The sequence below is a fragment of the Lithobates pipiens genome, unplaced genomic scaffold, assembly GCF_037356315.1.
Source record: "Lithobates pipiens isolate NorthernLeopardFrog02 unplaced genomic scaffold, aLitPip1_a1.2 Scaffold_16, whole genome shotgun sequence".
NCBI lineage: Eukaryota > Metazoa > Chordata > Amphibia > Anura > Ranidae > Lithobates > Lithobates pipiens.
The window spans coordinates 250223654-250246978 of NW_027507748.1; the positions used below are offsets into that span (position 1 = coordinate 250223654).

The window sequence follows — 23325 nt, forward strand, 5'->3', positions numbered from 1 at the left end:
TGTGATTGGCCCTCCTGATCACATGACGGCCGTGTCCAATCACGGCCGTCATGTGATGTAAACAAACAGCCGGTTGCTAGGCAATCGGCTCTCCTCTCCTCACACGGAAGTCACCGCTGAGGAGAGGAGAGCAGAACGCTGCAGCCGGCTGATGATCAGTGAGTATGGGCTGCTTTTTACAGCTTTTTACTCACTGATCATCAGTGTAGTGTAAACACACAACACACCACACAGTACAAACACAGTCCCCACATATGTCCCCAAAACACACATGTCCCCAAAACATACATGTCCCCAAATAATAAAAACACATGTCCCTAATAATAAAAACATGTCCCCCACATATGTCCCACTAAAATCACATGTCCCAATGATTATCTGCACACATATGTACGTGATCACCTGCACACATATGTACATGATCATTTGCGTACATATGTCCGTGATCACACAAACCAATTATTATACACTTAACGGATTTTTTTTTACCAAAAACATGTAGCAGAATACATTTTGGCTTAAATTTATGACAAAATTAGATTTTATTGGATTTCTTTTCAAATAGAAAAAAGAAAATATTGTTTTTTTTCCAAATTTCCGCTTTTTTTGCGCTTATATCGCAAAAAAAAAAAACGGAGTCGTGAATAAATACCACCAAAATAAAGCTCTATTTGTGCGAACAAAATGATAACAATTTCATTTGGGTACAGTGTAGCATGACCGCGCAATTGTCACTGAAAGCGCTAGAGCGCTGAAAGCTGAAAATTGGGCTGGGAAGGAAGGGGGTGAAAGTGCCCTGTATTGTAGTGGTTAAGGACCGCCTCATGCCGATATACGTTGGCAGAATGGCACGGCTGGGCACAATCACGTACCTGTACGTTGCCTTTAAGTGCCCAGCCGTGGGTCGCGCGTGCGCCACCGGCGGCGCACTCGCAACCTGGTCCTGAGCTCGGTGACCGCGACCATGGCCGCGGGACCCACGGACCCGATCGCCGCCGGTGTCACGCGATCAGGTCACAGAGCTGAAGAACGAGGAGAGGTAAGTGTAAATAAACCTCTCCTCATGCTTCCTAGTGAGGCTGTCACTGATAGTCTGTTCCCTGGTATAGGGAAAGACAATCTGTGACGTCAGATGCCAAGCCACGCCCCCCTACAGTTAAAAAACCACACTCACTTAACCCCTACACTGTCCCATAGTGGTTAACCCCTTCACTGCCAGTGACATTTTTACAGTAATCAGTGCATTTTTAATCGCACTGATTGCTGTATTAATGCCAATGGTCCCAAAAATGTATCAAAATTGTCCGATATGTCCACCATAATGTCGCAGTCATTACTAGTAAAAAAAATAAACATTAATAAAAATGCCATAAAACTATCCCCTATTTTGTAGACGCTATAAATTTTGCACAAACCAATCAATAAACGCTTATTGCTATTTTTTTTACCAAAAATATGTAGAAGAATATGTATCGGCCTAAACTGAGGAAAGAATTTTTTTTTATATATGTTTGGGGGATATTTATTATAGCAAAAAGTAAAAAATATATAATTTTTTTCAAAATTGACACTCTATTTTTGTTTATAGCGCAAAAAATAAATACCGCAGAGGTTATCAAATACCACCAAAAGAAAGCTCTATTTGTGGGGAAAAAAAAGGACACCAGTTTTGTTTGGGAGCCACGTCGCATGACCGCACAATTGTCAGTTAAAGCGACGCAGTGCCAAATCGCAAAAAGGGGCTCGATCCTTTAGCTGCAAAATGGTCCGGGGCTTAAGTGGTTAAACAGTATTTAAAAATTGTTCAGGTTTACCTCCAGTCAAATCTTCAGTTTTGCAGGCTCATTTTTTTTACGGAAGTTGCTAACTCCCAGTGTCCTTCACCCTGTGTGAATTAAAGGCTGGAGCATGTCAGATATAAAGCCTGCCTTCTGGCTAAGGGAAATCTAGCATCACCTAACCATTCCTCCCCAACCTTAGTGTCCATGGCATTCCCCTGTCATTCATTGAATTTCAATTATGAAGGCTCTGCATCAAATGTTGGCCTTAACCAGTTGCCGACCGCCGCACGACGATGTACGTCGATAGCATGGCACGGGCAGGCATATTGGCGTACATGTACGTCCCTTGCCTCCCGCGGGTCGGGGGCCCGATCGGGCCCCCGCCCGGTGCCTGCGGCGGTCGGTATTCGTGCGGGAGCGATCCCGGACGAGGGGACGGCCATTCGTTCATGGCCACCCCCTCGCGATCGCTCCCGACGAATAGGAATCCCCCGTGACATCACTTCCTCTCCTGTAATGTAAACACAGGAGAGGAAGTGATGTATTCTCTCCTCCGTGTCGGTATTTTTCGTTCCGACACGGAGGAGAGCGGATCGGTGAGTTGCACCAACACTCTACACACACAGTAGAACATGCCAGGCACACTCACACCCCCCCTTTACCCCCCGATCACCCCCCCAATTACCCCTGCCCCCCAGTCACAGTGACACCAATGTCATTTTTTTTTTTTTTTTTTTTTTTTTTTGCATTGGTGTCATTTGTGACTGTAATAACTGTTAGGGCAGTTAGAGTTAGCCCCCTTTAGTTCTAATGTACCCCCCTAACCCCCCCAATAAAGGTTTAACCCCGTGATCACCCCCCGTCGCCAGTGTCACTAAGGCTGGGTTCACATTGCAGCGGTTTATGAGAACGAATGTGATTCGCACCGCACTGCAGTGCAAATCACATCCGATCTCTGTGCGATTCGAGTTCAGCCATTCGCCGCACCCGCCGCACCCGCCACACCCGCCGCACCCACCGCAAATTCGCACGGGACCCTTTTTTTGGCTCGCAGCAGAATCGGATCGCATGGGTGTTCACACCATGCGATCCGAGTTTGCAGATCGCACTGCGATATGCGAACTGATCTGGGGGTGTCAGTAACATTTCACTGACACTCCCAGCAGTTCGCATAGGGCAGTGTGAACTGCCGCCGGGAGGCATGCGATGCGGGAACCCGCCGCGGATTTGCGGCGTTTCCGCATCGCTCCAGTGTGAACCCAGCCTAATAAGCGATCATTTTTCTGATCGCCGTATTAGTGTCACAGGTGACGCTAGTTAGGCAGGTAGGTATTTAGGTTCGCCGCAGCTTTTTATAGCGCCGGGGACCCCCATATACTACCGCATAAAGCCCCCTGATTGCCCCCTAGTTAACCCTTTCACCAGTGATCACCATATAACTGTTACAGGTGACGCTGGTTGGTTAGTTATTTTTTATAGTTTCAGGGCACCCGCCATTTATTACCTAATAAAGGTTTAACCCCCTGATCACCCGGCGGGTGTCATTTGTGACTAATAACTGTTAGGGCAGTTAGGGTTAGCCCCCTTTAGTTCTAAGGTACCCCCCTAACCCCCCCAATAAAGGTTTAACCCCGTGATCACCCCCCGTCGCCAGTGTCACTAAGGCTGGGTTCACATTGCAGCGGTTTATGAGAACGGATGTGATTCGCACCGCACTGCAGTGCAAATCACATCCGATCTCTGTGCGATTCGAGTTCAGCCATTCGCCGCACCCGCCACACCCGCCGCACCCGCCGCAAATTCGCACGGGACCCTTTTTTTGGCCCGCAGCAGAATCGGATCGCATGGGTGTTCACACCATGCGATCCGAGTTTGCAGATCGCACTGAGATATGCGAACTGATCTGGGGGTGTCAGTAACATTTCACTGACACTCCCAGCAGTTCGCATAGGGCAGTGTGAACTGCCGCCGGGAGGCATGCGATGCGGGAACCCGCCGCGCATTCGTGGCGTTCCCGCATCGCTCCAGTGTGAACCCAGCCTAATAAGCGATCGTTTTTCTGATCGCTGTATTAGTGTCACAGGTGACGCTAGTTAGGCAGGTAGGTATTTAGGTTCGCCGCAGCTTTTTATAGCGCCAGGGACCCCCATATACTACCGCATAAAGCCCCCTGATTGCCCCCTAGTTAACCCTTTCACCAGTGATCACCATATAACTGTTACAGGTGACGCTGGTTGGTTAGTTATTTTTTTATAGTTTCAGGGCACCCGCCATTTATTACCTAGTCTCACTAGTGTACCCCTAAATTTAGGGGTGTCTACTTTCCAAAATGGGGTCATTTGGGGGGGGTTTGTGCCATCTTGGCATTTTATGGCCTTCAAAACTGTAACGCCCTTAGAAAGCCTGAAGGCGGTGCTTGGTTTTCGGGGCCCCGTACGCGGCTAGGCTCCCAAAAAGTCCCACATATGTGGTATCCCCGTACTCAGGAGAAGCAGCAGAATTTATTTTGGGGTGTCATTTCACATATGCCCATGGCATGCGTGAGCAATATATCATTTAGTGACAACTTTGTGAAAAAAAAAAAAAAAAAAAAAAGTTTGTAATTTTCCCGCAACTTGTGGCAAAATATAAAATATTCCATGGACTCAACATGCCTCTCAGCAAATAGCTTGGGGTGTCTACTTTCTAAAATGGGGTCATTTGTGGGGGTTTTGTGCCATCTTGGCATTTTATGGCCTTCAAAACTGTAATAGGTAGTGAGAAGTGAACTCAAAAATGTACGCCCTTAGAAAGCCTGAAGGCGGTGCTTGGTTTTCGGGGCCCCGTACGCGGCTAGGCTCCCAAAAAGTCCCACATATGTGGTATCCCCGTACTCAGGAGAAGCAGCAGAATTTATTTTGGGGTGTCATTTCACATATGCCCATGGCATGTGTGAGCAATATATCATTTAGTGACAACTTTGTGAAAAAAAAAAAAAAAAAAAAAAAAAGTTTGTAATTTTCCCGCAACTTGTGGCAAAATATAAAATATTCCATGAACTCAACATGCCTCTCAGCAAATAGCTTGGGGTGTCTACTTTCTAAAATGGGGTCATTTGTGGGGGTTTTGTGCCATCTTGGCATTTTATGGCCTTCAAAACTGTAATAGGTAGTGAGAAGTGAACTCAAAAATTTACGCCCTTAGAAAGCCTGAAGGCGGTGCTTGGTTTTCGGGGCCCCGTACGCGGCTAGGCTCCCAAAAAGTCCCACATATGTGGTATCCCCGTACTCAGGAGAAGCAGCAGAATTTATTTTGGGGTGTTATTTCACATACGCCCATAGCATGTGTGAGCAATATATCATTTAGTGACAACTTTGTGTAAAAAAAAAAAAAAATTTTTTTTTTTGTCATTATTCAATCGCTTGAGGCAAAAAAATAAAATATTCAATGGGCTCAACATGCCTCTTATCAATTTCCTTAGGGGGTCTACTTTCCAAAATGGGGTCATTTGGGGGGGTTTTGTACTGCCCTGCCATTTTAGCACCTCAAGAAATGAGATAGGCAGTCGTAAACTAAAAGCTGCGTAAATTGCAGAAAACGTACCTTAGTTTGTAGATGTGACAACTTTTGCGCAAACCAATAAATATACAATTATTGACTTTTTTTTTACCAAAGACATGTGGCTGAATACATTTTGGCCTAAATGTATGACTAAAATTGAGTTTATTGGATTTTTCTAATAACAAAAAGTAGAAAATATCATTTTTTTTCAAAATTTGCGGTCTTTTTACGTTTATATCGCAAAAAATAAAAATCGCAGAGGCAATCAAATACCATCAAAAGAAAGCTCTATTTGTGGGAAGAAAAGGACGCAAATTTTGTTTGGGTACAACATTGCATGACCGCGCAATTACCAGTTAAAGCAGCGCAGTGCCAAAGTGTAAAAAGACCTCTGGTCATTTACCAGCAAAATGGTCCGGTCTGAAAGTGGTTAAAGGTGTTGTAAAGACAATGTTTTTTTTTTTTTTTTTTTTTTTTAATAACAAACATGTTATACTTGCCTCCACTGTGCAGCTCATTTTGCATAGAGTGGCCCGGAACCTGCTCTTCTGGGGTCCCTCGGCGGCTGTCTCAGCTCCTCCCCGCAAGAACGAGCTCTCTCACATGGTGGTTAGTTCTTGCAGGTTTGATTCCGTGATACGGCCGGCGGCTATAGCCGCTCACTGTATCACTTGGCCCCGCCCCCCTGGCGCACTGCGTCATTGATGTGATTGACAGCAGCGCGAGGCAATGGCTGCACTGCTTTCAATTCATCCACTCTAGCCAATCAACGGCCAGGCTGATCGACGAAGAGGACATTGGGGGCAAGCACAGCAGGTGAACGGGCTCAGATAAGTAAAACAGGGGGGCTGGGGGGGGGCAGTATTGTCAGATGTTTTTTCACCGTAATGCATAGGATGCATTAAGGTGAAAAAAACGCAAACCTTTACAACCCCTTTAACTAGGGTATTCTCCAGGCAAATACAGCCTTCATAGGAAGGCCCACTTCTCCAGACTGACAACTGGCCATCAAGGTGTTTTAGCATTTGTATAAAATAAAATAAACATTTCACACTGGAACATTAGCATACTTTATATTTTAAAAGAACTCATGCTGATGCCTCCAAACAAGATTTGGTGTTATGCAACTGAAAGAAAGTAAAACAGCAATGTATGCATCTAATTTACAGATGGGAACAGAGCTCACCTATGCTCAAACAGAAAGGGAGGTATTTCATATCCTCAAAGAATTGTTTCAGTCAAACAATATAAGCTCAACGGCACACTGTGTAATCATAACATTTACAAACATTCTTGAAAAATATTCTTGGAGCTGTCCAAGCTAGGTTACAAATACGACATTCAGCCGTATTAACCTAACACTGAAGGAACTTAGAAGCCTAGGAAGCCCTTTCTAGTTATGATACCTGGTACCCTCCCAAATCTGCTATTTAAAGACAAGTGTTATGGGTAAAGCATTTGAGATTCAAGTGCATCTAACCATGTCTAGCTTTCATATTTCAGAAAAAATCAATTCCAACAGGGGTAAACACATGGAACTTTTGTTGAAGAATTGGTTACTTTTGATAATCCAGTCTACAGAGGTGAAAGGTTCCAATTCCATGAAAAAAAGAAAATGAATATATTAAATACACAAGGGACACATTGGAGTCGAGAAGTAAACAGAGCTTGTGATATACACTATTGGGTTGGCCTGAATGCATAAAATAAAGAAAATGCATAAATGTCCACTAAGCTGGCAGCTTCACAGAATCCTAGAAAACCTATGATCATCCATATAAAAAAGGTGCATGTCATTTTCCCAATTAGCCAGACATCCTGTGGCATATTTTGGTTTGTAAACTATTGAAACCAAAGTTTGACACTGGAATTTTTTCTCCATTCCCTTTGAGAAATTAAATGTAATTTTTCCTAAACATAAAATTTCAAAAGAGTTTTCCTCAACTTTGTGAATACTCGAAGTCCACAAATGGGTCCATTTGGCACAAAGGCAAAAACTAGTTTTGTGCACACAAATGCATTGGTGCCAAAAAAATAGCCATATGTGAAGAACTCGCTTTGCTTCTTCTTTTTTTTTTTTTTTACATTTGCTTTGTATAATTCTTGTGAAAACAAAAAAGGAAGACATACTGTGAGGATACTGAGAGGTGACACACTAAGATGTTTATGTGTGTAATGTCATGATGGGATTTATTTCTCAGGCTACACCATAGTCATTTAACCACTTCCCGACCAGCGCACGGCGATGTACGTCGACAGAATGGCACGGGCAGGCATATTGGCGTACAGGTACGTCCAACATTCGATGCCGCCCTGCCATCGGGAGCGCGCCGCCTCCCGCGCTGGTCGGGAACCCCGTGAGTCCGGTCGCGGGACCCGCGGACTCGATCGCCGCGGGCATCCCCACGATCGTCTCACGGAGCGGCCGAATGGAGGAAATGCTGTGTAAACAACATTTTTCCATTCTGCCTAGCAACTAGTGACGCTGGTCTCTGCTCCATGTGATTGGAGCAGAGATCAGTGTACACTAAATGAAAGCCCAACCCCCCCACAGTTAGTAACACACCCCTAGGAACACTTAACCCCTACACTGCCACCCACTGGTTAACCCTTTCACTGCCAGTGTCATTTACACAGGAATCACTGCATTTATATAGCAGTGATTACTGTATAAATGACAATGGTCCCAAAAATGTGTCAAAAATGTCCGATGGGTCCCCCACAATGTCACAGTCACAATAAAAATCGCAGATCGCCGCCATTACTAGTAAAAAAAATAATAATAAAAAATTATTAATAAAAATGCTATAAAACTATCCCTATTTTGTAAACGCTATAACTTTTGCGCAAACCAATCAATAATCGCTTATTGCGATTTTTTTTTTACCAAAAATATGTAGAAGAATACGTATCGGCCTAAACTGAGGGAAAAAAATGTTTTTTTATATATTTTTGGGGGATATTTATTATAACAAAAAGTAAAAAATAATGCGTTTTTTTCAAAATTGTCGCTCTATTTTTGTTTATAGCGCAAAAAATAAAAACCGCAGGGGTGATCAAATACCACCAAAAGAAAGCTCTTTTTGTGGGAAAAAAAGGACGTCAATTTTGTTTGGGAGCCACGTCGCACGACCGCGCAATTGTCAGTTAAAGCGACGCAGTGCCGAATCGCAAAAAGTGGTCTGGTCTTTGACCAGCAAATTGGTCCGGTCTGAAAGTGGTTAAAGAAAGGTACCATGTGCATAAATGTACTCAAACCAGATAGGATATATAAGATAGAAAATAAAATTAGCAGCATTTCAAATATTTAGCTTCCAATGGTAATTTTGTACAAGTAAATACAGTAGATGGTATCATATTATATATAACTAGGGTTAATAAAATAAAATAAAGTACACATTTAAGTCAATACATCATAAGATATAGTATATAATCATGGTAAAAGGTATGACATGTCTTAACATTAGTAATCTTTGTTTTAATGCTGGGAATCAAAGTCCTAAAATATCACTAACCAATTTAATGTTTTATGTTTTGTAGCTGAGCCACGTTTGTACGCACCAAGTATTAAAGTACGTTTCCCTGTTGAGACATACACCCTCGTAAGGCAATCAGTGACATTGGAGTGCTTTGCCTTTGGAAAGTAAGTTATCTTCAATAGATAAGACATGCTAATATTACAAACATGGACCTATTAGAAAAAGATGGAAATATACAAATAATACCTGTAAACATCCCTAAAGGCTGGGCAATTTAAATGGAGCATATGATGGAAAAAACACTTAAATAGCCGGTTCCTGCCAGTGACATTTACACAATAATCAGTGCATTTTTATAACACTGATCGCTGTATAAATGTCAGCGGTCCCAAAAATGTGTCAAACTTTTCAGATCTCACTGCTAAAAATCGCAAATCACCACCATTACTAGTAAAAAAAAAATGGCATAAATCTTTCCCATAGTTTGTAGACATTATAACTTTTGCGCAAACGAATCAAAATACACTTATTGCAATTTTTTTTAATCAAAAATATTGTTTATAGCGCAAAAAATAAAAACCGCAGAGGTGATCAAGTACCACCAAAAGAAAGCTCTATTTGTGGGGAATAAAAGGAGGTAAATGTTTTGGGTACAGCATTATATGACCGCTCAATTGTCAGTTAAAGCGACACAGTGCCAAAAAAAGTGTAAAAAGGGTTCTGGTCAGGAAGGGGGTAAAATCTGCCAGGGCTGAAGTGGATAGAGGTTACAATCAGTGAAAGCAACTTCACAGAGATCACTAGATCCATACAAAATGTCTGTTGAAATTGTACACAAATGTTCACTTTTCCATAAGTCAAGCTTTGTCCCAACCCTTTCCCTTCTCATGCGGCTTCCTAATGGTCATTTAATGTCAATAGAAACCTAACTGTCTTTTATTAAGGACTGTGAGGCAGAAAGAGCATCAAAACTCAAGCATTATATTTATGCCAATGTTGACTTTTTCACTTTATGCCCCATCTCTCCTTCCTTATGAGGCTTTCTGTTGGTCCTTTAACCACTTGCTTACTGGGCATTTATACCCCCTTCCTGCCCAGGCCAATTTTTAGCTTTCAGTGCTCCCACAATTTGAATTACAATTACTCAGTCATGCAGCACTATACTTATCTGAAATTTTTAATTTTTTTCCCCACAAATAGAGCTTTATTTTGGTGGTGTTTAATCACCACTGGGTTTTTTATTTTTTGTGCTATAAACAAGAAATTGCAAAAATTACAAACAAACAAAAAAACATGTTTTTCTCAGTTTCTGTTATAAAATTTAGCAAATAAGTAATTTTTCTTCATAAAGTTTGACCAAAATTTATACTGCTACATTTCTTTGTTAAAAATAACCCAGATCATATATTATTTGGTTTGGGTGTAAAAGTTATTGTCTACAAGCTACGTATCATTGAAAATTGATCAATATTTATGAACCGACTGCTTATCTTATTTCTTGAGGCCCAGAACAGCACAAATTTCGCCCAAATTACCCTTCTTTGGAACATAGACTTTCCAAGGTATTGTGCATAAAATTGTCATGTCAACAAGTTATTTCTCACACACGGCAAATGCATTCTACTACTCTTCCTGAGTATGGCAATGCCACATGTGTGAGATTTTTCCACACCTGGCCACATAGAGATGCATAACATGCAAGAAGCATCTTCAGCTGTTCTAGGGGCAAAACATTACATTTACCGTATATACTCGAGTATAAGCCGAGATTTTCAGCCTCTTTTTTGAGGCTGAAAGTGCCCCCTCGGCTTATACTCGAGTCACCGCTGTCTGACTGCTCGATCAGCGTATCGAGCAGACAGACGGCGGACATTAAAATTCAAAAGCCGCGCCTCCTTCTCCGCCTCCGCCTGTGATAGGCGGAACACTGAATTTCCCAGCAGTCAGTGTTCCGCCTATCACGGACATCCGCTCATTCTCATACTACGGACGACGATGAGAGGATGTCCGTGATAGGCGGAACACAGGCTGCTGGGAAATTGAGTGTTCCGCCTATCACAGGCGGAGGCGGAGGCGCGGCTTTTGAATTGTAGAATGGCCGCCGAGAAGAGCGGCGATCCATCGGCACGGGACGGAGGAGGCACGGGACGGAGGAGGCACGGGACGGAGGAGGCACGGGACGGAGGAGGCACGGGACGGAGGAGGCTCGGGACGACGGCGGCTCGGGACGGAGGCTCGGGACACAGGTAGGCTGGACACACACACAAGGCTGCACGGACACACACACAGGGATGGATGGATGGACACACACACACACACACAGGGATGGATGGATGGATGGATGGATACACACACACACACACAGGGATGGATGGATGGATACACACACACACACACAGGGATGGATGGATGGATACACACACACACACACACAGGGATGGATGGATGGATGGACACACACACAGGGATGGATGGACGGACACACACACAGGGATGGATGGATGGATGGACACACACACAGGGATGGATGGATGGATGGACACACACACAGGGATGGATGGACGGACACACACACAGGGATGGACGGACACACAGGGATGGACAGCCATGTCTCACCCTCGGCTTATACACGAGTCAATAAGTTTTCCAGTTTTTTGGGGGTAAATTGGGGGCCTCGGCTTATATTCGGGTCGGCCTATACTCGAGTATATACGGTAGTTACATTACATAAATTACATTTAATTTTCTGACTACCTATCACATTTGTGAAGGCCCCGGAGCACCAGGACTATGGAATTACCCACAAAATGGCCCCATTTTGGAAAGCAAACACTCCAACGTATATTCTATGATGCCTTATAAGTCTTTTGACCGTGTCTTTTTTTTTCCACACGTTTTTGGAAAATTTGGAAAGAAAATGAAAACAGTTTATTTATTTTTTTACACAAAGTTGTGCATTTGTAAGATATTTCTAACACATAGCATGTACATACCAAGAATTGCACACCGAAATACATTCTGGTACTCCTCCTGAGTATGGTGATACCACATGTGTGAGACTTTTTCACAACCTGGTCACATAGTGAGGCCCAATGTCCAAGGAGCATCATCAGGTGTTCTAGGGACATAAATTACACATCTAATTTCTCGACTATCTAATTACACTTGTGAACGCCCTGGAGCATCAGGACTATGGAAACACCCACAAAATTACCCTATTTTGAAAAGTATTTTTAACATGTCATTTTTGAAGGCCCTACATACACTATCTTGTCAAAAGTATTGAGATACCTGCCTTTACATGTTTATGAAGTTTAAGGGCATCCCAGTCTTAGTCCGTAGGTTTTAATATTGTGTTAACCCACCCTTAGCAGCTATACCAGCCTCAACTCTTCTGGGAAGGCTGTCCACAAGGTTTAAGAGTATTCCTATGGGAATGTTTGACTATTCTTCCAGGAGCCCATTTATGATGAGAAGGCCTGGTTCGCAGTCTCTGCTCTAATTCCTCTCAAATTGTTCTGTCAGGTTGAGGTCAGGACTTTGTGCAGGCCAGTCAAGTTCCTCCACCCGAAACTCGCTCATCCATGTCTTTATGGACCTTGCCTTGTGCACTGAACTGTTCCCACAAAGTTGGGAGCATGAAATTATCCAAAATGTCTTGATATGCTGACACCATAAGTGTTCCCTTCACTGGAACTAAGGGGCCAAGCCTAACCCCTGAAAAGCAACCCTACACCATATTCTCCCTTCCCCCAAATGATTTGGACCAATGCACAAAGCAAGCTCCATAAAGACATGGATGAGTGAATTTGGGTGCAAGAACTTGACTGGCCTGCACAGAATCCTGACCGCAACCCAATAGAACACCTTTTTGGATGAGTTTGAGTGGAGACTGTAAGCCAGGCCTTCTCATCCAACATCAGTGCCTGACCTCACAAATGCACTTCTGAAAGAAGGGTCAAACATTTCCATAGACACACTCCTAAACCTTGTGGACAGCCTTCCCAGAAGAGTTGAAACTGTTGTAGCAGCTACACTAGGGTGGGCCAACTCAATATTGAACCTGACGGACTAAGACTGGGATGCCATTAAAGTTCACGTGTGTGTATATTTTTGATGACATGGTGTATTTCTAACACATAGTATGTACATACCAAGAATTACACCCCAAAATACATTCTGCTTAGCAAACAATAAAAAAAGATTACCTGTAGCTTCAGTAGTATAGTTATCCACAGAGGAGAGCATTGGTCCAGGCAGCAGGCAGGGATGTGGTCAGTGGCAGCAAAAGCAATTGTCCAGACAGCATGCAGAAATGCAGCCCATAGTCAGTACAGATGGCAGAAGGCAATGATATTGTCAGCACAGCCAAAGTATTGGTCCAGGCAGCAGGCAGGTACGTGCTCAGCAACATTGAAAGTGGCAGGCAGAGGCATGATCATTTAACAGGCCAGGGTAAGTCAGCATCAGACAGAAAGATCAGTTCAGGAGCAGGCAGAGGCATGGTCAGTTTAGGCGGCAGGCAGTGGCATGGTCAAGTAATAGGCTACGGTTAGTTCAGGAGCAGGCAGAGGCAGGAGGAGTGTGAAGACAAATGGCAGGAATTCAGAATTACGTCAGCTATGCAAAGGCCTGGTTGGGAAGGAAACTGGGGACAATAATGTAGCACGAACCCCAGAAGGAGCAGCTGGTTTTATTGGGCCTACTGTTACCTCCTTGTTTGCTTCTCCGTCTAGGGATTCCCATGGTAGATGGCCCAAAGAATGTGGAAACTAACACTGAATCTTCTTTTGGGTTATTTATTTGTAACAGAAACAGTCTTTCAATAAAGGGTTAGGAGTAAGTTCAGGTACTTAGGTTGCAAAAGATAAAGGAAGTCCTTATAGTAAATCCAGAGAATAAAGACCGTTTCACAATTGGATTTTACAACCCCCGGATAGACCTCCTCTCACAAGGCCTAGCAGCCGGTAAGGTGTTTGACAAAGTCTCTGCCACAGATTTGTGATGTACACTTGAGCGTTACTGAGGGATGTAGATAAATTTAAAGAGCTATCGTACAGTACCAGGTTCTCTCAGCCGATCCAGCGATACCATATGAGTGTGGATCCAGGTTGCGTCCTTCAACTAAGCCTCCAGGCTCCTTCAGAGAAGCCAGCCTTGCACACAGCCTTCTCCTGAAGAGTCCTTCCCTGGGGTTCTTCAGTTGCTGGGCCTCTCCCTTCAGATGAGGTGGCACCGGACCACCCTTGGATCAATAGGCCCCCGAAATCCACTTGGGTCTGTCCCTGCAGTTGCGTTGCCTCGGGCCAGCTGGCTCTGAGACTTGGAATGCATGGTTCTGCACCCCAGGCCAGAAGGGCCATGGGGCTGGGTCAGGAAGACCACCAGAACCGAGCAGACAGAAAATCAAAGATGGAACCCCTAACCACGTGGCATCAGTACCTTAAATACCACCCCCCAGAATCCACAGCAGGAGAAGACTTCCACTGGGCTGGTTCCGAGAGAACAGTGGCATTCAATAAACCCAGTTAAACTGCGTTTCTACTCTTGCCGGTGGCGACAGCGACACCTGCGGTCAAGGAGAACCCAGTGAAACCCAGCTTGACTGGTACTGAAACCAGAAATGTAGAGAATAGTCCTGAAACCCAACTGTGGTTTCAGGCAAATTAACTTTAGAAAAAAAAAAAATAGCGCCTGCTTGTCAGGAGCCAGTGCTACAATAACAGGTGTCTCGTCTAACTCCCCTTCTGGAGCACACCTAACATTTTATTTTGAGGTCTTTGGCCTGTTTCTTTAAGAGGGACTTTAATGGCAAAATGGTATTGATGGAGTCTGCTCACTGCATCTGAGTGAATGCTTAATAGTGGGTCTTCCGGGTAGAAAAGGGCAGTGACAATTTCCTCCTGATTACTAAGAAAGGATATGGGTCAGTGGATTTGCAGTAGATCATATATGAATTATAAACAGTCAGATTGTAAAGATAAATGCACGCATTATTGTACCAATGGTGGGTTCTTCTTGTAGGGAAATAGGGCTGGATCATCTGATCATTGAAGTTGACTTCCCCCCCCATGAACATATTGTATTCATGCACACATTCTGGTTTCTGGACTGGGCACGATTGCACTTAAAATACAGATGTGAATAGTTATTTTGTGTGCAATAAATTTATTAGGAAAATTATTCAACTTTATTTACAAATTGATTTGGTGTTCCTGAGATTACAACTGGTTATTTCAAAAATTAAGACCCAGGTTGACATGTTGAATACTCTTACCTACCAACCAGCTGAATTCAATGGTCCAATAAGTTCAGCTTTGGAGTTGTTAAAGATTGTTTTTTTTTTTTTTTTTTGGGGGGGGGGGGAGTTTATTTAATGCCTTGCATGTGTGCAGATTAAAATGTTTATTTTATGAACTACTATAGCCTATAGCAGTGATGGCGAACCTTGGCACCCCAGATGTTTTGGAACTACATTTCCCATGATTCTCAACTACACTGCAGTGTGCACGAGCATCATGGGAAATGTAGTTCCAAAACATCTGGGGTGCCAAGGTTCACCATCACTGGCCTATAGCTTTATCTATTTGTATGGGTGTTACATAGTTATATAGTTGGTGAGGTTGAAAAAAGACCATCAAGTCCAACCTGTATGTATGTTTTTATGTTATCTTTCAAAAGGTTTTTTTCTTGGAAAAAAGAAAGGGAAAGTGACGCATAGATGACTGAAATGCCGCTCCTCTGCTCCATGGCTTGACCACACCAAGCTCATAGGCTGTGAATTTGGGGGGGTTCGGGTTTATCTTTCCAGATGCTATGGAAAAAGTGTAAGATTTGGCTGTATCGGAAATGTTCCAATTGTGGGAAATATAGTTTGCTGACACAATGGGCTAGAGAGATGGGGGCCCCTTTATGTAAAGTAATGTCCTATACGGTACAGCCCCTTGTCCAGCCACCACTAGAAGTCTTAATGTCCAACCCTGCAGGAAAGTTCGGATTACGAAACAGATGTGCCAGGGGATTCATTTCCGAGATGAGGTGAGGTTCATGTCTTAATTTGCCCCACAGAGCAAAGGGGTGAGAGAGTGTGGGGGCAGGATTGGCGGGCGGTTGCTAGGTGGGTTCCAGAGGAGAAAGTCTAATGTGTATTGTGGCACAGCCTGGCGTTCTATCTGAACTCAATCTGTTTTTTATCTATTAGTGTAGATTGTAGAGAGTTGGGCTAGTCTGGAGGCTTGGTAGTATCTGTATAAGTGAGGGAGACCCAACCCGCCTTGTTTATGGGAGAGGTATAGGGTCTGTGATTGTATCCTATATCCGGAGCCTACCCAGATAAATGTAAGTATTTTGCTCTGAAAGGACCTTAGGTGGTCCCTCCCTAGTGGGATTGGTAGGGAACGGAATGTGTGTTTTTATGTTAATAGTACATTGTATACCCCTGTATGTTGTGGTCTTTTAGGTGCCCATCTAATAGTCTTTTGAAATTATCGATGCTCACCACTGCTTGTGGAAGAGAATACCACATCCTTACCACTCTTACAGTAAATAACCCTCTACGCAGTTTAAGGTTAAACCGTGTCTCTTCTAATTTTAGTGAATGGCTGTGTGTCTTATTGAATTCCCTTGTGCGGAAAAGTTTGGTCCCTATTGTGAGGTCACCAGTACGGTATTTGTACATTGAAAATAATGTCCGACGTTCGGAAATAATAAATATTTATGAATGTTCATAGAAGCCATTACGCACAACCTAAGGGCAATCGAATGGGAATAGATACAACCTACTATAGAAAATTTGACACCTGGGGAGCGTAGAGCCCTAGATGAAATAAAAGAACTGCCCAACTGTTTAATCAAACCCAGTGATAAAGGGGGAAATGTGGTTCTATGGCAGGAACAAGCATACACTGATGAGGTTTATAGGCAACTTAATGACACCTCTTGCTATATAAAATGCCCTCAGAACCCCTTTCCAGATCTAGTTGATAAGATTAATTTCTGCTTGGATAAAGCTTTTGAGGTAAGGTTGTTAAAGAAAAAATTAGTTTTTGAAAGTGGACGAATATAATATTCCTACGTTCTATGTTACCCCCAAGGTTCATAAAAACCAAAGTAAACCACCAGGGCACCCCATCATCTCAGGGGGGTCCCTTGGAAAGAGTATGTAGACAAGCGTATTAAACATCTAGCTTATGAATTGCCATCATTCATCCTTGATTCAGACATTTTGCGGAAACTAAAGGAGATGACTGTGTTCTAGCGGGGGTGGACATAGAGTCATTATACTCCTCCTTTACCTCCTTGGTAGAGCTGCTGGAGGTGGTCCTGAATAATAATTTCTTCAGGTTCAACAGCAAGTTCTACTGCCAAATAAGGGGGAGTTTCCATGGGGGCCATGTGTGCTCCCGCCTACACATGTCTGCATTTGGGATGGTGGGAATGGAAGGATGTATACACCCACCCCTCTTTTGACCAACACGTGATCCTCTGGGTCCGGTATATTGATGATATGCTGATGGTGTGGAGTGGCTCCTCAGAAGGACTAAAGAATTTTATTCTGGACCTTAATAAGAATTATAAAATGCATCTTTCTTGCATCCAAGATTGATTCACACAAAATTAAATTTTTGGATCTCAAGATTATCAAAGATGGTACCAGAATAAAAACAAAAACCTTCAGAAAGCCCACAGTGGGCAATACCCTTCTCCATGCTACCAGCCACTATCCATGGCCTTTGATTAGAAGTATCCCGACAGGGCAGTTCCTGAGCATTTGTAGGAACTGCTCTAAAATTAGGGACTTTCATCAGGATCAAATCAGTGATCAAATCAGCAATGAAAAAGGCACTGCATAAAAGAGAACAAACACTTGGAACTAAACAAAACATGAAAGTTACCACTCTAGAACCTAAATGCGAAATAATAGGGGTTGTAACTACCTATGGGACACATTGAAACCACCTACGAACTATCTTAAACACTGGCATATCCTTCTTCTTGACCATAGGCTTAAGGAAATCCTAGGACCAGCACCCAACTTGATTGCAAACAGAGCACCGACAATAGGCTATGTCCTAGTTAAAAGCGAATATAGGACTAAAAAAACAGAATGATGGATCTATATGGGACACGGGCATTTTAAATGGAATTTACCCGTGTGTTAACTATAGCATATATAAGTTTGTAGATGAAAGAAAATCTTTCACTGACTCAGAGGGCAAAAAGACATATCAAATTATGTCTTGTGGCATGCTGTACATATAAGACAAACTAAGAATTCCATAAAAGAATGGGAGAACATATATCAAGTATTAACACAAAAGATGATTCGCCAGTCGCAATACACTTCAGGGACATGCATGGGGCCTCCACAGATGGATTTAGAAGTGCAATTATATATAAACTTGTACTGCCTGATAGGGGAGATAAAGATAGAGTATTGTTGCAAAAGGAGGCCCAATGGATTTTTCTCCTGGATACAGTGTCACCCAGGGGACTCAATAATGATATCTCTTTACATAGCTATCTATAAGAGGGAGTTTATTGCCTATGGTATTATGCTAGGCATATCCCATGCATGCTCCCCACCCCCCCTTTTCCTTGGCATAGATAGCTATATCTCTAACGATATCTGAACAAATACCAAATGGTATTATTTAATTGATGCTGGACAAATTGCCTCTATGATATATGTATGTGTGTCTAAATAAATCTGGATAAACATATATATTTATTCATAACCTTCTATTCAATAACTATTATGGTATTAGTATCTTTGATGTTATAAGATATGGGTGTGTAGTGTGTGAGGAAATAGTGTATATAATTGTGTATATAATGATGTTTTTGTGTGGGTTTGTAGGTGATATAAAACGTAATATATCAATATACTTTTTAAATTAAATATATTTGAATAAATAGAATGGTTGATACTCCCTAATAACAGCCACTGATAACAGACTGAAGTTGGGCGCGAGGTGGCTTTGAAAAAGCGCATGCGCGCGAAACATGTAAGCAGGTCAGTCGGCATGGCAACCCTCCTCACTACGGAGCTCTTCACGTGACACCCAGCCGTTCGGACAGACGGCATGACACGTCAGACTTGTACATTGCGCTCCAGGTCTTCAGTCACGCCAGGCGGACACCACCTCGCGCCCAACTTCAGTCTATACCACTCAGCGTGCACCGCACCTCTGTCCCAGAGTCTGCATTAACACACAGAGCAGGATAGAACATCTCCCCTCCACTACACAGGCTCAGAGCAGCGGCGCCGCAGTCCATCTACTAACAGTGAGTGACTCCAGGAACATACAGTGCCTTGCGAAAGTATTCGGCCCCCCTTGAACTTTTCAACCTTTTGCCACATTTCAGGCTTCAAACATAAAGATATAACATTTTTATTTTTTGTGAAGAATCACCAACAAGTGGGACACAATTGTGAAGTGGAACGAAATCTATTGGATTTTTTAAACTTTTTTAACGAATAAAAGAATGAAAAGTGGGGCGTGCAAAAATATTCGGCCCCCTTGCGTTAATACTTTGTAGAGCCACCTTTTGCTGCGATTACAGCTGCAAGTCGCTTGGGGTATGTCTCTATCAGTTTTGCACATCAAGAGACTGAAATTCTTGCCCATTCTTCCTTGCAAAACAGCTCGAGCTCAGTGAGGTTGGATGGAGAGCGTTTGTGAACAGCAGTTTTCAGCTCTTTCCACAGATTCTCGATTGGATTCAGGTCTGGACTTTGACTTGGCCATTCTAACACCTGGATACGTTTATTTGTGAATCATTCCTTTGTAGATTTTGCTGTATGTTTGGGATCATTGTCTTGTTGGAAGATAAATCTCCGTCCCAGTTTCAGGTCTTTTGCAGACTCCAACAGGTTTTCATCCAGAATGGTCCTGTATTTGGCTGCATTCATCTTCCCCTCAATTTTAACCATCTTCCCTGTCCCTGCTGAAGAAAAGCAGGCCCAAACCATGATTCTGCCACCACCATGTTTGACAGTGGGGATGGTGTGTTGAGGGTGATGAGCTGTGTTGCTTTTACGCCAAACATATCGTTTTGCATTGTGGGCAAAAAGTTTGATTTTGGTTTCATCTGACCAGAGCACCTTCTTCCACATGTTTGGTGTGTCTCCCAGGTGGCTTGTGGCAAACTTTAGACGAGACTTTTTTTATGGATATCTTTGAGAAATGGCTTTCTTCTTGCCACTCTTCCATAAAGGCCAGATTTGTGCAGTGTACGAATGATTGTTGTCCTATGGACAGACTCTCCCACCTCAGCTGTAGTTCTCTGCAGTTCATCCAGAGTGATCATGGGCCTCTTGGCTGCATCTCTGATCAGTCTTCTCCTTGTCTGAGCTGAAAGTTTAGAGGGACGGCCAGGTCTTGGTAGATTTGCAGTGGTCTGATACTCCTTCCATTTCAAAATGATCGCTTACACAGTGCTCCTTGGGATTTTTAAAGCTTGGGAAATCTTTTTGTATCCAAATCCGGCTTTAAACTTCTCCACAACAGTATTACGGACCTGCCTGGTGTGTTCCTTGGTCTTCATGATGCTCTCTGCGCTTTCAATAGAACCCCGAGACTATCACAGAGCAGGTGCATTTATACAGAGACTTGATTACACACAGGTGGATTCTATTTATCACCATCAGTCATTTAGGACAACATTGGATCATTCAGAGATCCTCGCTGAACTTCTGGAGTGAGTTTGCTGCACTGAAAGTAATGGGGCCGAATAACGCAACACTTTTCAGTTTATGTGCTAAAAAAGTTTAAAATATCCAATAGATTTCGTTCCACTTCACAATTGTGTCCCACTTGTTGGTGATTCTTCACAAGAAATTAAAATTTTATATCTTTATGTTTGAAGCCTGAAATGTGGCAAAAGGTTGAAAAGTTCAAGGGGGCCGAATACTTTCTCAAGGCACTGTAGTTCCATTCATCTTCACTTTATTAACTTTTTCCTCTCCCCTTTCTGGAGGATTGTTCACAATTACCAAGTCCCCATATTCCAGCTGATTGGTGGCAGTGCAGCTTTTCTATCATCCTAAAGTCACAAACAAAAGACTCCAGGGGTGATTCATCACAAAACATCTGTCAGTTTATATATCTTTTTATGATTGATGGTTTTTATACTTTTAACAGGGATCCTCAAACTACGGCCCTCCAGCTGTTGTGGAACTACACATCCCATGAGGCATTGTAAAACTCTGACATTCGCAGACATGACTAGGCATGATGGGAATTGTAGTTCCTGAACAAATGGAGGGCCATAGTTTGAAGACCCCTGCTTTTAAGATCCCAGGAGGATCAGATGTCTTTGTCATTGTTTTCTTCATATTTAATAAATGTATTTTATGTGTTTTCTCACACCATATCACAAGTCTTTGTTGTGCTGTTTTTTGATTGTTTATTTTTTGTCTTTTTCCACCAAGTCCAAAGTGGTTTAACAGCTGCACATTGATACCAATGATTGGACATCATCTTAAATAACGAGTATCTTAATATATGGATAACCGTTCTTAACAAAGGGAATATTCGTTTGTGCGCCAATGACTTTTTGTTTATGTTGTAACATCTATTGTGGTTCAGAGCTAAAGCTCCTCACTGACTCTATGATCTGAAGTGCTACATTGTTGAATTATCAGCTAAGAGTGTGAATACATCTTAACCACTTGAGACCCGCGCTATAGCCGAATGACGGCTACAGCGCGGACCTCCTTTGCCGGGACTACGTCTATTGACGTCGTCCCGTGCACGAGCGGCCTGCGCGCCCTGTGAACGGCGAGTCTATGAGACTCGCCTGATCACCGATCCGAGCAAGGGGTCGATCGCGACCCCTTATCATGTGATCAGCTGTCAGCCAATGACAACTGATCATGTGATACAACGGAGCCGGTAATCGGCTAGAGCCGATCACCGGCGGCCGTGCCAGTGCCCACCTGCCCCCTGCCAGTGCCACCTCAATAAAAAATAAGTGCCCCCCGTCAGTGCCACCCAGCAGTGCCCATAGTGCCACCCAGCAGTGCCCACAGTGCCACCCAGCTGTGCCCACAATCTGCCTCAACAAAGGTGCTGCACCCCAGTGCCTCATATCCGTGCCCACCAGTGTCATCTACCAGTGCCCATCAGTGCCGCCCATCAGTGCCCAGCAGTGCCACCTTTCAGAGCCACCTATCAGAGCCACCTATCAGTGCCCATCAGTCCCTTCTATCAGTGGTACCTATCAGTGCCCCTTAGTGCCACACATCCGTGCCACCCATCCGTGCCATCTTATCTGTGCCCATCAGTGCCACCTTATCTGTGCCCATCAGTGCCGCCTTATCTGTGCCCATCGGTGCCGCCTTATCTGTGCCTATTAGTGCCGCCTTAACTATGCCTATCAGTGCCCACCAGTGCAGCCTATCAGTGCCCACCAGTGCAGCCTATCAGTGCCACCTCATCAGCGCACTTCAATGAAGGAGAAAAATGATCTGTTTGCAAAATTTTATAATAAACTATTAAACATGATTTTTTTTTTTTTGCATCTTTTTTTGTTTGTTTAGCAAAAAATAAAACTCCCAGCTGTAATTAAATACCATCAAAAGAAAGCTCTATTTGTGGGGAAAAAAATGCTAAAAATGTAATTTGGGTACAGTGTTGTATGCCCGCGCAATTGTCATTCAAAGTGCATCAGCGCTGAAAGCTGAAAATTGGTCTGGGGAGGAGGGGGGTTTAAGTGCCCAGTAAGCAAGTGGTTAATCTACAGTGAATGGCTACATGAGCTCAAATTTACAGCATTTATTAAGGGCACACAGATATTCATGGTTACCCACTGAGCTGGGACAAGGACAAATACTGCTATTCTGTGTATAAAATGCTGCGGATGTAAATCTCAGAGAATCCCAGTGCTGGGGTGCATACTATATTCGGTCATTGTGGCTATAAGGTGTAGAGCCCCCCACCCCCTCGCATGGGTTTTCTAATTTGGATTGTTTGTTAGAGTGCAGGTGCAAATTGGGGTTAACACCTGGGGAGTTGTCTGCAGTAGTGGTCGTAGCTGCAATGTCCCAGCTCCTAGGGGAGGCTTTAGTTAACATCATTAGGGGTCAGGTAAATACTAGGGGTGAATAAGAGTTTCATGGGAGGGTAGCGATGTGGATTCTAGAGGGTGATAGATGGTCATGGAGGGGCATGCATTCTGAAGTGGAGACTGACTTCCACATTCATGCCTCTGATGCTATAAAATCTTTATCAATTAAATGAATAAACAGTTTTGGGAGATAGCCTATGAGTGTTAATGTTTTTTTCTTTATGGTATATGCCTGTGAATACAACCTGCCCCTTTGATGGGTGGCACCCCAAATCAAACACACCTCCTCATAGCAGTTTAATTAATAGATTGGTCTGGCAAGAACGATTCTTCATGAATCCTACTGATTACTGCTAATTAATGTCTGCTGGCCACCCATGATCGCTCCACAGAAAGCCAAACAAACAGATCCCCATTCTGACAGAGGAGTAGAGAGTAATCGACTGTTCCTA

The 23325-nt window shown here is 43.4% G+C and overlaps 1 protein-coding gene across 4 annotated transcripts in view; it reads left to right on the plus strand.

The window, feature by feature from the left end:
- Positions 1-23325, plus strand: part of CNTN2 (contactin 2) — a 393010-nt gene that overhangs the window by 186133 nt on the left and 183552 nt on the right. For all 4 annotated transcript variants that reach the window (XM_077481283.1, XM_077481285.1, XM_077481286.1 and 1 more), the window contains one exon: positions 8862-8964. In XM_077481283.1, coding sequence (XP_077337409.1) covers positions 8862-8964 — 103 coding nt within the window. The remainder of the gene's footprint in view (positions 1-8861; positions 8965-23325) is intronic.